This window comes from Hyperolius riggenbachi, chromosome 2 (assembly GCF_040937935.1).
Source record: "Hyperolius riggenbachi isolate aHypRig1 chromosome 2, aHypRig1.pri, whole genome shotgun sequence".
In the NCBI taxonomy this organism is placed as follows: Eukaryota; Metazoa; Chordata; class Amphibia; order Anura; family Hyperoliidae; genus Hyperolius; species Hyperolius riggenbachi.
The window spans coordinates 136,699,001-136,714,077 of record NC_090647.1 but is presented as its reverse complement, the minus strand read 5'-3'; the positions used below and the strand labels follow the sequence as shown (position 1 = coordinate 136,714,077).

Here is a 15,077-nt window from a genome sequence, read left to right as displayed (position 1 = left end):
CTACCGATTTCCCTATAAAAGAAATAATGTATGGTAAAACCAGGAGCTGGAGTGACACATACTGAATGCAGAGAGTCTAACATGGAGTATAACAGTTTTAAGTCTGATTGGCAAGTTGCAGCCATGCCTCACTTCCAGGTTCTGTTTTAGCTTTCATTGTTCTGCTTATTAGAGAAATCAGTGGGAAAATGGATGGTTTTAATTTGTAATCCATGATGACCGTTTTTGATTATTATTCCTTTTTCTTGTGTGTGTTTTTAGCGCCTCGGCCGTGTTCAGAAAGTGAATTTTCGTGTGCCAATGGGCGGTGTATCGCTGGCCGCTGGAAGTGTGACGGAGATCATGACTGCATTGATGGCTCTGATGAGGTGAGTACTACTTTACACAAAAGAAGAGAGTAGTTGCCCTCTTCTTGTTGGCACTTTCAATAGCATATTTTTCTCTGAGTTTATATTGACAAACAATATGCAGCCGTAAGAAAAGGAAATCTGAGTGAATATATGATAGGTTTACATTTTGTTTTGTTTAAAGAAAACCTGAACTGAAAATTATAAGTCAAAACCAACATACACACATCATACTTACCTCCTGTGTCATCTACTCATCCACCTCTTTCTCCTCACCTGTGTCCTGTTTGTCCACTGTGATCAATGGAATTCTCCGTCCACTATTTTGAAAATGGCCTCCCCATAACCGCTTCCTGGTCAGCACACTGTTAAACTGTAATATTGACCATCTTGATCATCAGTTGTCCTCTCAGCTATAACTGACAGCAAATGATATACAACTGACAGCAACTGATATATTTTAGTTCTGACAAAAATTTTGTCAGAACTGGAAGAGATAGTTGTGAAAAGAAAATGGTGAGCTTCTGAGAGGAACTGGCGGTGAGGTATGTATGTAATATTCATCTGCAGGTACATCATGTGTTTATTTTAAATATTTTGACTCGGATCAGGTTCCTTTTAACAATAGGAGATAGTTTAAAATGTTAATTCATGAACTGAACCGTTCCTAAACCAAGCTAGTTGAAATCTATGCCCTGTTTATGTCCGCTTATAGATTTCAGCATAACATGTATAAAAAAAATAAAAAAAAATCAAACTGGCGCGTTGCACTGTTGCATTGTAACACTGGGCTGGCGATCTGCTGTTACTCCCGACCCACCAGAAAGAAGAGCCTGTAAGTACGTAGTCTATGCCTGCTGTATGATTAATACCTGGCTAATGGTAAGCACCTTCTGGGGGAAAAATACCAGTTTATAGAGGTTCAGATACAACACACCGATTGATATCTTCTGTCCGGCATGGTAGAACAATTAGATCAATTTTGTCCAAATATCGATATAATGATCGATCGGGGCATTATGTTGGGGCATCAATCTCTAGCAGATTCTAATCTCTAGCAGATTCTAATCTTCCAGAAATCAGTTAGAGCTTTATATTAAAAGATTTAAAAATCACTAAAAAATGCTCTTTAATTAAATAATAATAATTATAATTGCAGTATTTGTATAGTGCCTTTCTCCTGTCGGACTCAAAGCGCTTGCTAGGCAGCCACTAGAGCGCACTCAGTAGGCAGTAGCAGTGTTAAGGAGACTTGCCCAAGAAACTCCTTACTGAAATAGGTGCTGGCTTACTGAATAGGAAGCGCCGAGATTTGAACCCAGGTCTCCTGTGTCAGAGGCAGAGCCCTTAACCATTACACTTTCCAGCCAATATTACACTATCCAGCCACCATTACACTATCCAGCCACCATTACACTATCCAGCCACTTAGGGAGGATGGGTGTAGATATTGCTGCCAGGACACTAGACATTTACTGCAATACACTTTGACCTTTGCTACTGAGTGCTTTTAACTTCCTTTTGTTATTTATTTTGGTATTTCTGTGATTTGAGTGTCCACTCTGCTTTTTGCCACAGAAAGGATGCATGTTACGGTGTGAGAGTGACCAGTTTCAGTGTTCAAATGGCCACTGTATTCCACGCCGCTGGCGCTGCGATGCTGATGCTGACTGTATGGATGGAAGCGATGAGATAAACTGCAGTACTAAAGGCAAGTGTGATTCCACTATAGATGTCTGTCTGATAATAATCTACATCACATGACGCTATCTTATACCTCTGGGCTTAATCTAGTGATAAACTGAGCACTCAAATACCGTAATATTTAACCGAGCTCCGTGCTTCTGTTGCAGTGTCCCTAACATGTGGCACAGTTGCTCTTGGCTGTGGGCAGACTCAGCACAAGGCATGTACTGCAGCTCTAGTCTGTGTTTGGTACTTATCATGTTTGCTTCTGTTCAGCAGACCGAACCTGTCCATTGGATGAGTTTCAGTGTAACAACACTTTGTGCAAACCACTGTCTTGGAAATGTGATGGAGAAGATGACTGTGGGGACAATTCAGACGAAAGACCAGAGGACTGTTGTGAGTATTTACCAGCACAAAATGTGTTGTTTTTTTTTGTTGTTGTTTTCTTTTTTTTAACAAGTCCTTCTCTAGCTTCTGCCATTTGGCATACGGGTGGTCTTTAGTCATGCATTATTGAAAGCTAGTGTTTGCTTCCATCTGCTATTTGTGTTGATTGTGTGGAATTTGTGCTTGGCATTCTGCTATGTTTGTCAGTGCTGGCTTTGGCTGTCTCGGCCAATTCTGAACAGTACGCTCCCAGATATACTAAATCACCAATCCCCACTGGTTCGTATACCATTTCTCCCCTCAAAAGTCTGTCCTGGGTAAGTACCCCGCCTGTGCACACTGGCTTTTTTTTTTCACTGTTGTCATTCTTCCGGCCAACTTCCCTACTGCAGCGTTTAGCCTGGCTGCAGGGACGTAACAATAGACCTTGCAAAGGATGCAGCTGCAGTGGGGGCAAGGAGAGAGAAAAAACTTTCTGCGCTCTGCACAATTGTTCTAATGACTGCAACTGCTTAGCCACTGATGACGAATCATACAATGTTTTGTAGACAAAGATTTGTAAACCGTCCCTATTCAGTGTGCAGCAGGCGCTTCTGTACAGTACCCAGCCCCAACCTCTCTACCACTCCCCAAGTGCGCTGTACTGTAGTGATGCTGGAGAAGTCTGCAGAGTCAGTTCTGCTCCATCAGAGATGGTCAGAGTGAGTGTAATAAGCTGAGGCTGGGAGCACACTCATCTGTCTGTTTTCTGTATGTGTTTTCTGCACCCCATGTGTGTCCTTATGTGTGAACATCACAGATCAAATGTAATTAATCGAGAAACCCGTGCAGTGCTTCACTGCTGTCTGTTTTTATCTGCATGGGAAAACACATTCAAGTGTGCACTAGCCAATTCAATAACATTGGTTCTCAGTTTACCTGTGCAGAAAGTGGAGGGAGGGGGTCCAGTGATTTCTAGCTACGCCCCTGCTTGGCTGTCTCAAAAAAGTCTTCCTGAGCAGTATTAGAGTTGCACTCAATCTAATGAAGAGGACTATGTACCAATTGAACATGTGTTCGCTCTACTGCTTCTCTGTAATAAATATATATATATATATATATATATATATATATATATATATATATATTGTGTGTGTGTATATATATATGTGTATATATATATATATATATATATATATATATATATATATATATATATATATATATATATATATATATTAGTGAAGCTTTTCAGAACAGACACGGTTAGCGTTCTTCCCTATATTGATGTGACTATAGGCACCAGTGGCAACAAGCATGGACCAAACTATCAACCCCCCACCCACTCCCCCAGGGGCCATGACCTCACTGCATTTCTAAGGCAGGCTAGCATTGTTTGGAAGAAAAACCAGACCTAAGTCTCTCTTCTGTACATTTTACACTCTGCACAGTTTGTATGTTCTCCCCGTGTCTGAGTCGGTTTCCCCCGCGCACTCTGTTTTCCTCCCACATCCCAAAAATAAACAGATAAGTTAGTTGGCTTCCACCTAAAATTGGCCCTGGACTACAATGGACATATGAATATGGTAAGGATTAAATTGTGAGCCCCTCTGAGAGACGGTGGCAATAAGCAATAATAATAATTTTACAGTCACGTAGACAGATGAACATAGAAACTGTGAGCATGGTTAATTTTCTGTTTGGTTTTAATGTCTCTACCAGTGAACTTCACCTGTCCACCGCACAGACAGTTCCGCTGCAGGAATGATCGTGTATGCCTGAGCGCAACACGCATGTGTGATGGGACCAACAACTGTGGAGATGGCTCAGACGAAGAGCATTGTGGTGAGTATGGAGATCTGGTAACACCTGCCATTGCATTTGTGCAATATAATACACAGATTTGTATTGTTGGGGCCTTTGTTTAGTCAGTTTTTTTTTAATGGAGACCAAAAGAAACCAATCAAAACTCCTACAAATACTTTTTCTAACGTTGAAAGCAGTGGCGTAGCAGTAGGGGGTGCAGAGGTTGCGACCGCATCAGGGCCCTTGGGCCAGAGGAACCCTGTGGGGCTCTACCTCAATCACAGTGTCAGCTCTCTATTGGTCCTGTGCTGATAATATTCACTTCTATAGATGGTTTAAATAGTGGTAATCATTAACAAACTGTTCCCCATCCCCTTCTGACACTGTAGTTGCCATCGGCAGGTTTTGGTGCGCCGTACCAATTGTTCTGTATAGAATGATGGGGCGCAATTTAAAACTTGCACCGCGGCCCATAGCTCCTTAGCTACGCTGCTGGTTCAAAGGTAAAACCTAATTGCTTGATTTAGGTTACTTCACATGAATGTTTTTAGCAGCTTATGCTGAAAGCCTGTTGGTAAGTGATTACAAATAACAACTCCCAATCCGTTATTTCTAAGGCTTTTATTTATTCTGACAAAAATTATGAACCTGAGGTCTCTCATACTAAGTCCGCAAACAGTAACCTCTCCAATTGTATTTTCTCTTTAGATCTGCACAAACCCAAGACCTGTGACTTGGTGAAGCAAGAATTCCAGTGTAAAAACAAGAAATGCATCAGCCCCAACCTTCTCTGTGATCTGTTTGATGACTGTGGAGATGGCACTGATGAAGAGAACTGTCCTCATAGTAAGTGTGGTTTGTCTGTGACCGTTATCTGCATGGCTTGAGGAAAGCACCAGTTAGTCAATATTCGACTGGATGGCTCAGCCGAGAATAGTTTAGCATGTGTACGAGGCTTACGTCTGCAGATGCTTGTCTGTTTCTGGTAACAATAGGGTTATCTTCTTAAGAAAGGGAACCATGTTTGGCTTAGCAGTTTAACGTGATTATTAAATTGGTAAAGTGAAAAACACAGCTGAGGAAGAGCTGTAAACAAGCCCAGTGCCTCAGTGAGGTGTGGGGTTTCCTGCAGCTCTTCTTGAGATTTTTCTTTCTATATTTCCCTGATGAAGCGGAAACTTAGTCCCGTTGCTTTCTAAGAGAATCTTTTTTTTGCAATATTAAAGCTATTCTTTATCCCCCTCTTGAGTATTTCTCCTGAGAGGAGATACGTTCATATCCACCTTTTCTGTTTAAACTGCTTTTAACCATTTTATTTCCTTTTGGGGCATATGAACGTTAAAGCAAATCTGAAGCAAAAATAAACGTATGAGATAATGAACCATATGTGTAGTACAGATAATAATTAGAACGTTACTAGCAAAGAAAAGAATCTCGTACAGTTTTCTATGCAATTGTGGTTATCTATGCAAAAGAACATCTCTGAGCTGGTTGACTAACTTGGTCGAACTCAGTCCTATTTTCTGAAGAGCTTAATCAGCCAAGAAACAGTGAGAAACAGCTTGAGATTAAATTTTACTGCAGGAAAGTTCAAAGGGTCATTACTTCTGCTTTGTCTTACAGCTTAAAAGTGGCTCAATAGAGTACTGGTTAAGGGCACTGCCTTTGACATGGGAGACCAGGGTTCGAATCCTGGCTAGGGTCAGTACCTATTCGGTAAGGAGTTCAAGGCAAGACTCCCTAACACTGCAGGGTGGCCTCCTGAGCGCGTCCCAGTGGCTGCAGCTCTTGAGCGCTTTAAGTCCGGCAGGAGAAAAGCGCTATATAAATGTTCGGATTATTATTATATTATAAAATACAAAATGTGGATTCTAAATCCAACTGCGACAGATGCAATGGTATAAACAAAGCATATAACTAAAAAAAATAGACTATTTTGTTTGCTACTAACGTTCTGTTGTTTTTTTATCCATACTACAGATACAATTTATCTCATTTGTTTATTTTTGCTTCAGATTTGCTTTAAGTGTCTGAGTAATTTAACTTGCATCGGTCAGGTTAATCTCTCTTCTCCCTGCACTGCTTGTCACATGACCGCAGAATACCAGTAACTTTTCCTTCAGCAGCATTAAATGGAGCCCATTTGTGTGGAGTGGGATACTATGACAACAGTGGGATTAAAAACCAAGTAAACAAGATGATAAATGCTTAAATAAAGGAGTTTATTATGTATAGAAATAATGGAGAAGAGACAGATTGTGTTCCGGGCTACCCTCGTAGCTTTATATGCTAACAGAAATTATATAAGATCAGCAGTTCATAGAAGAGTTTGGCCCTGTTGTTTCTGAAGGTGTTTCTAGCAGGTCTGCACACAGTGCTGCTTCATCTCAGAATCTCAATCTGATTGGCCATGCATGCTTTATAATGTTGAATCTTGCAGATGTGAAACATTATGGCTGTCACGTCAATAGCACTATTTGTGGAGAAGAGATGAAGTGTATCCAGACACAGACCAGTGTATACTGCAGATGTAAAGAGGGATTCCAGAAGTTACCAGGCACCAATGCTTGCAGAGGTAAGATTGTTTAGGCATACTGTGATAAAATATGGTTTGTGTCAGAGCAGGACTTAATGGGTGTCAGAGACTCACCTGCAACCTTCTCTGGCCCCTCCCCACCTAATTTTCCTAAAGGACCATAAGGGGGCACCACCTCTACTACCTTTCCTAGGGCCCCATTTCATATTAACCCATCTATGGTTTAAGTCAGAGCTACAACTCTACAAATCAGTTTATTTAAAAGCTGCCTTTTGTTTTGATGCCACTAAAGAGCCATTTGAATTATATGATGGTGAATAGCGTAGAGGCCGCTGTGCCTCCTGTGCCCGGGCTCTTGCTCCTTGGAGGCTCACTTGTTTTCCCCACATTGCCCTCCTGAAGAGCGCTGTGGCAGTGGGGAAGATTAGAGGAAGCACACACTCCCCTCTTACAGGTTCCAGGTACTGGAGATGCCGTCTGCTCCGTACTTCCTGCTTCTTAGTTTGGGCTCTAGTGCCCGATCTGAGGAGCAGGAAGTATAGAGCGGTGGTGGTGCAGAGTAGACAGATGGGACCTCCAGTGCCTGGAACCTGTAAGAGGTGTGTGTGTGTTCACTCTAATCTGCCCCACAGCACTTTCCGTAAAGCTGTGTAAGGGGGGAGGGGGGTTAGTTAGGTTTTTCATTAATCATTTGCTTTGCTAGGAGTACTTTACCAAATAGCTATTCATGTTTTCACCATTATTCTATATTAGGTGACTTCGACCAAAATTTCACCCACTGTGATGCTAGCTCCGCCTATTTTAGGTATTGGCTTTAGTATGGTCATCTTCTTCCTTTGGAAGACATTACCAAAGGGGGGACTGAAAGGATGCATAGGTATGTGTGTATATATATATATATATATATATATATATATATATATATATATAATATAATTTTAGTAGGGTTACTTTTATGCGATAGAACAGTTGGAGGTTAAATTTACCACCTCCCAGAGGTTGGAGTTTAGAGTTGGCCACGAGTTAAGGAGGAGGTTAACATTAGGTGATAGGTTAGGGATAGATATAAAAAATGACTTTACATTAGAGTGGGAGTTAAATTAGGGATAGGTATAAAGAAGCTGATTGCATTGTTGAGGTTAGGGTTAGGTATAACAATCTAAAGAAGCAGTGGGGGATTGGTTAGTTATAGCCAAGTGACAGTGAACATAATAGACCATCACAGAGATTTTGGTAGAGTATTGGTAAGCACAATATACTGATACTCTATTAGCAAGGTCTAGCACCTGCTTCAAGTATGATTTAATATTAAGGTTTGATCAGGAGATGTAACAGTGATTTATAAATACCTTTCTATAGAGACATCCAGCATTTTCTAAAATGAAGAATATGTAAAATGAAACAAGAGTATTTCTTGGCTGCCTTGGACAAGTTCTCCAATTTTTATTCAGTTTACTTTTCAGTCACCTTGATTTATCAGCTACTCTGTGCAATGGTATTGATAACGTTAATATTTTACCTTAGGGTTGTGCACTGTGTAAGTATTTGGACTGTCCACCTTCAGAGTCCAGCTAGTGTCATCACTGATATCCTCTTTCTTGTAGATATCAACGAGTGCCTGGCATTTGGTACCTGTTCACAGCTCTGCAACAACACCAAAGGTTCCTATATGTGCGCTTGTGCCAAGAACTTCATCAAGTCTAATCACACATGCAAGGCCAATGGTAAGACTGCTATGGACTGTTTTATTCCTTTATGTTCCTTTTCTTTTACACAAAATGTACATTGATTGTATACTCTGTATATTTGCTCTGTATGTTGTATACAAATAGTAATGTGTGAAAATAATATTGCAGTATTATTATTATTATTATTATTATTATTATTATTACTACTACTATTGATTTATAAAGCACCAACATATGTTGTTGTGGTGTACAAAGTAGGAAGACAAACAAGGGGTACATAAAGATACAGACAATGATATACATCAAATATGGACACTGGTGCAAAATACAACATTGGGAATTACAATGACAGATGTAACATGATGAATAAATTGTATAACCGAGGGCAAGCTATGAAATGAATAACAAATTACAAGACACAAAAGGATGAGAAAGCTCTGCCCTTGCGGACTTACAACCTAAAGGAAGCCTACACTGCAAACATAGGGGCTGATTCACAAAGCTATTCTGTTCAATTATCTCACCTTACTTAACTCCCATAACTTAGTTATCTCATGCATTAGCTCTCCTTACAGTTAAGGCGGAAAATACGTAAACTTTGTGACGCATACCCAAAGTTCTAGACAGAGACCCAAGTGACAGCTGGGCAACATTGTTGGCAGCCTTCTGTATGCAGCTTAATACCACAGTTATGTGTCCCATTGTGTGTTAGTAATGCCCTATACAGGATTAGTAGGAAATTAAAAAAAAATGTTTAAGTAAAACTTCAGGAAAGTTTCTAGAAACACCTTTATCAATGAATACAGTTTGCTAGTTTACTGTCAGTACAGGCAGAGAATAACGGGGTACATTGTATATCGTTGGAGTGATTTTACAGTATTCTAAGATAAGGCTAAAATCATTAACACATGTATATTGTATTCCAGGGCCCATTCTAACGCTCTATAAGCAAACCTACACTTTAGCCTTGATACAGTACACTCTTAACCAATTACCAAGGCAGTAAAGAAGCGAGGCTTTGGAATCAGTGGGAACAAATTAGAAGCCTATATTTTAAATCAAGTCCAAGGTCTAAGCATACTATAACTACTATAATTACTGACCTTGTTTTGTGTAACTGGTTTTATTGTACTTTATTTGGGGTGATCTGTATGATGTCCCTATTACTACCTGAGTTTGGCAATCTGAGCACACATGCTAAAACTGCACCAGGCGTTTCATTGCCATACATTTGTATCGTGGTCTACTGGGGTGCGGGGTAATGACTAGTGCTGCCGCACCGCGCATCTGATCTGCATAATTGTTGTGCTTTAGGCACCCACATTATCAGAGGTACTGCAGCAATCAGGCAACAATAGCTTGTTTTAAAAAGGAGGCAAACTCTATCCCTACTAGAGCTTCTCTTCAAGCAAACGCATAGATATCCCATCAGGAATGACAGGCAGCGATGCATCTACTGGTTTCTGATCAGCCTTAGCCTAGTTTGTGAATAAGTTTTGTACTGCTTACATAGCAGGGTATGTAAGGAATAGATTTTTGTGTGACAAGGCGCAGTTTGCAGTGGTCAGATTTGCTCATTATCGCCTTCCCTAGGGAACCACTCCACAGGATTATATGTACTCAATAAAAACAAGCAGAGTGCTAATTAGGCACATCTTTGCCATATAGGACACTCTATTTTGTCTTTAGTTCATTCATCAGTAATTTCACTTGCCACAATTTTGCCTTCTTAAAATATAAGGTATTTGCAAATTTTGCATGAGCAAGAAGCAATAACAGTAATGTCCCATTTCAGAATGGTGGTTAGAGCATGTAAATACTTATTTTGATCTCTGAAGAACCAAGCCTACACGTGGAGTTTGGGGTTTACTGCACAATTGGTCCTATTTGTTTAACAGAGCCATAAATTCCAATTTGGATATGTTTGTTTCAGGTGTTTATGCCTCACCAGCAGAAGTTATGGATTGGAATAAGTCTTTACTGGTTGGATTTAGGATTGGAGTTACAGGATACCCAGTTAAAGTGTAACCATCAAAAATTCTCCTGTAGATCCAATAGTTTAGCCTCTGTATCTATTCCATTCCAAGGCTGGCCAAACATTTATTCATGATCCAGCCGATTTAATCACTTGGATGTATATATTATTATTATGCCATATATTATTATTATGCCATCTTGTATAAGATAAAACCACTCACACTAGAGGAATGAGTCTGATGGGGGAGGGGGGGGGGGTTGTGTACTGGTGACACTATTTTTGAGTTAAAAGCGGTTTGGATAACTGTATAGTCAACAAGTAGCTGAGAGACCTGTTTGTTGTAAGTTATGCCTAGACTGTGGTTTTACTTAAGGCTATGGGAGAACCAGAACCATCAGGACTCCTTGTAGAGGACCTAAAGGAACCTAGAAGCTCTACTAAAAAAAAGCTATACCAAGTACAATTTTTTCTTCTCAAAACATAATGCAACACTTCAGGACAGAGGGTGAAATATGCAATCTTGTGGGGAAGGTGAAATATCTACTATTTTAAGCTGCCCACCGCACAATTCTTGGTTCTCCTTGACCTCTATGATTAGGGCTGATTCACACGGTCTTCCAAGGGCATCTGTTTTAGTTGATGCTAAACGCCTTTCTGAAACCAAGCAGAAAAACATTTGACATTGTCGTCTTTTTGAGCCCCATGGGGGGACTGTGTAACCCCCTAATGCAACTGCCACTACATGCAGCATCCAAAATTTTCAGCTTACAGCGATGTTAATGCAATCGTCTGTAAACGCATTGAGATGAACACTTCCATTTGCCTCAAAACGGGCGTCTGTTTATCCCGGCAGAAAAATGATGTTCTCAATTGCCAGTGTGTACCGGCCATTAACGTAGTCCATGGCTACAATAGACATCCATGGCTACAATTACTAGGTAATGTCTAATGATGTTGATCCAGGGATTTTATCTGATTGCCATCTGGAGTCGGGAAGGCATTTATTTCCCTTTTGGGGCTAATTGGACCATGCCTTGTAAGGGTTTTTCGCCTTCCTCTGGATCAACAGGGATATGTGAGGGAGCAGGCTGGTGTTGTACTTTGTTCTCTGGTTGAACTCGATGGACGTATGTCTTTTTTTTAACCCAAATAACTATGTAACTATGTAGTACCCTGCTTGCACCTCAGTATATGGAAGCAAAACTGAACTCTTCTTTCAGTATTGAATACTTTTGTCCTCTTGATATTCACAGGGACCAATCAAGTCTTATACATTGCTGACGATAATGAGATTAGAAGCCTGTATCCATTCAACCCCAACTCTGCATATGAGCAAGCATTCCGTGGTGATGAGACTGTTCGCATTGATGCCATGGATGTCTATGCCAAGGGCAACAGGATCTACTGGAGCAACTGGCATACTGGGAAGATCTCTTTCCGAGAACTGCTTGTGACCTCTTCCTCCACCGCCTCCAACAGGAACAGGAGGCAGATCGATGAGGGAGTGACTGACCTAGATGTGAGTTTACCACTGCGTGTGCACTGCATTTATTCAGAGTTCCTTGAGCCGTTATGTACATTTAGGAATGTTACTTCCTAACATCTGTAGAATGGCCTTCGCTCACATAGAATGTGTCACTATACGCCAGGTGTTTCTGTATTGCAAGTATTTTACTAACTGTCAAATATAAAAAAAAATTGTCCGTTACGTAAACTGTTTTACATCTTTGGATTTATTATTAAGGTGGCCACTAATGATCCAATCTTTTTCATCCAATTTTACCAAATCTATATAGTAGAAGAGTAAATTGAGTAAATATATGGAATGGATACTTCAGGCAGTTACCTTATATTACATAGAAATGGTAAGGTTGGATGAAAAAGATTGGATCTTTAGTGGCCACCATTAGACTGATGTGTTATTATACTGTATATGTTTTGTTATGTTTTTTTGAGAGATTTAAGCAGTATTCTAAGAATGAATGTTTTTATATATATATATATACTGTATATATATATATATATATTTACAGTGGCCTGCAAAAGTATTTGGCCCCCTTGAAGCTTTCTACATTTTGTCATATTACTGCCACAAACATGAATCCATTTTTATTGGAATTCCACGTGAAAGACCAATACAAAGTGGTGTACACGAGAGAAGTGGAACAAAAATCATACATGATTCCAAACATTTTTTTACAAATCAATAACTGCAAAGTGGGGTGTGCGTAATTATTCAGCCCCTTTGGTCTGAGTGCAGTCAGTTGCCCATAGACATTGCCTGATGAGTGCTAATGACTAAATAGAGTGCACCTGTGTGTAATCTAATGTCAGTACAAATACAGCTGCTTTGAGACGGCCTCAGAGGTTGTCTAAGAGAATATATATATATATATATATAATCTACCTAAAATGTCACATGAAATAATGTCCGAGCATGAGAAATGAGGCCAGCTGGGATATTATTTGCATTTTATTTTACTGCCACGTCAAGTGCTTTGCTTCCATCTTTCTCTCAATCCCACATTCCCTCCCATCAACTGCCTCCTCCCTCCGTACACGCGCGTACACACACACACACACACACACACACACACACACACACACACACACACACACACACACACACACACACACACACACACACACACACACTCAGTCACTTACTCAAACTTGATTTGTAATGGTTTCTTACTATCTACAGGCTGGGGGGTAGAGTAAAAAACACATACCTCATAATTTATGATTTTTTTAGCTACATAGATAGATGGATAGGTAGACTTTTAAAGCAGTAGAGTATTGTACCATGTTAACCATCAGTAAAAGCAAGACGTTTTGAATGAGGATGATATCATTTATTGGCTAACTTAGAGATAAATAAGAAGTAAGCTTTCAGTTAATATTAAGCCTTCACCAGACTTGCTTCCTGCATACACTGACAAGATTATAAAACACACAGCTTATATGTAGACATACAGAGGAGAAACATTCTTTTACAAACATAAATAAATGTAACTAGATGCCTTAATTGCCACTTCAGCTGCGTTTCACAATGTTTTACCTGTGAAACACTCCTGAAGTGGCAATTAAAGAGCGGGAGGGAAGGGACACGGGCGGCTAGCGCCGATGCGGAGGAGGCGGGGGAGCGGCGCTGACAGACAGCGCTTAGGTAAACATTGTGCTGGCGACACGCTGCGTGTCCCCAGCACTGCGGGGGCTATAGCGGCGTGCAGGGGGGTCCTGGAGGCACACCATGGGGCAACAGAGGCTGGTCTTAGTGTGCACAACCAGCCTCTGTGCCCCAGTAACATAATTAAATCCCACCTCGGGTTCTCTTTAAGGCATCTAGTTACATTTATTTATGTTTGCAAAAGAATGTTTCTCCTCTGTATGTCCATACATAAGCTGTGTTTTTATAATCTTGTCAGTATATCGCAGTCAGAAAGCGCTACGGAATATGTTGGCGCTATATAAATAAAAAATAATAATAATATGCAGGAAGCAAGTCCGATTCCTGTAAAACACTCCTGAAGTGGCAATTAAGGCATCTAGTTACATTGAAAAGACTTTTTAAACCATAATTGTAACAAGGAATTTCAATAAATGTCCCACAACATAAGCTTCTAATAAGTTTATTATGAATCTTTATAAAATGTAAGCTTTGCCTGTTCTTTCATTTCAGATTCCAGGGCTGAAGATGCCCAGAGGCATAGCTGTTGACTGGGTGGCAGGAAACATCTATTGGACAGATTCAGGCCGTGATGTCATTGAGGTGGCCCAGATGAAGGGCGAGCATCGGAAGACTTTGATCTCTGGCATGATTGATGAACCTCATGCCATTGTGGTGGATCCTTTAAGAGGGTACAGAATATATATTTCAATTGCCCTTTCACGACTGTGTACCTAAAATATATGCACTTCTCATAAACTCTTTTTTTTTTTAATGTAATGTTGCCTTCTACAAAAGGTAGTTGCGATAATTCAGCTTAAAGTGAGAAACTGTGGTTTCCCATGATGCATCACTCCTAAATATGCAAATGATCTCTTTATGACCCTGAAAGCAAGGCTACACAACACCGCTGGTGTGTAGAGAGCCTGTAGCTAATACTTTTTACAGAGCCACATAAATACAACATGCATACAGCCTGTTTCAGACTTTCCTGTCCTCCTCATGGCAGGGAGTGATGTGGTTCTGTGGGATAGGGCTTGGGCCAGGACTAGGGAATACCCACACAGCTCATTGTGACCCCGAATCATTAGGAAAGTATAAAGAGCTAAAAGAGACCAAAAAGCCTCCTATTTAGAAAACAATGCTAAATGTAATTTTTCCGCCTTAAAGAGGACCTCCATACAAAAAGTAAAAATCCGTCAGTACTGCTGTAATGCAAAGTAATATTCGTTTACCTCCGGAGTCTTGTCCCTCGAAGCCGTCCCGAAGTCCTGCATCACTCCACTTCCGCCGCTTGGCCCCACCTCCCCTCTCTCCTTCAAGAAAACAACGCCAAGCTATTTACTGCCGTAAAGGCGGGGCCAAGAGGTTGAAGTGTAGTGATGCAGGGTCATCGGGGCTGCTTTGTGGGACAAGACTCCGGAGGTAAATATAACTTTGCGTTACAGCAGCGCTGACGGATTTTTAATGTTTGCATGGAGGTCCTCTTTAAGTGAGC

The 15,077-nt window shown here is 40.6% G+C and overlaps 1 protein-coding gene across 1 annotated transcript in view; it reads left to right on the top strand.

Moving 5' to 3' along the window:
- Positions 1-15,077, top strand: part of LRP1 (LDL receptor related protein 1) — a 463,435-nt gene that overhangs the window by 412,009 nt on the left and 36,349 nt on the right. The window contains exons 69-77 of the mRNA XM_068267473.1: positions 262-368; positions 1,926-2,058; positions 2,313-2,432; positions 4,125-4,247; positions 4,917-5,054; positions 6,649-6,783; positions 8,349-8,468; positions 11,664-11,929; positions 14,093-14,271. Coding sequence (XP_068123574.1) covers positions 262-368; positions 1,926-2,058; positions 2,313-2,432; positions 4,125-4,247; positions 4,917-5,054; positions 6,649-6,783; positions 8,349-8,468; positions 11,664-11,929; positions 14,093-14,271 — 1,321 coding nt within the window. The remainder of the gene's footprint in view (positions 1-261; positions 369-1,925; positions 2,059-2,312; positions 2,433-4,124; positions 4,248-4,916; positions 5,055-6,648; positions 6,784-8,348; positions 8,469-11,663; positions 11,930-14,092; positions 14,272-15,077) is intronic.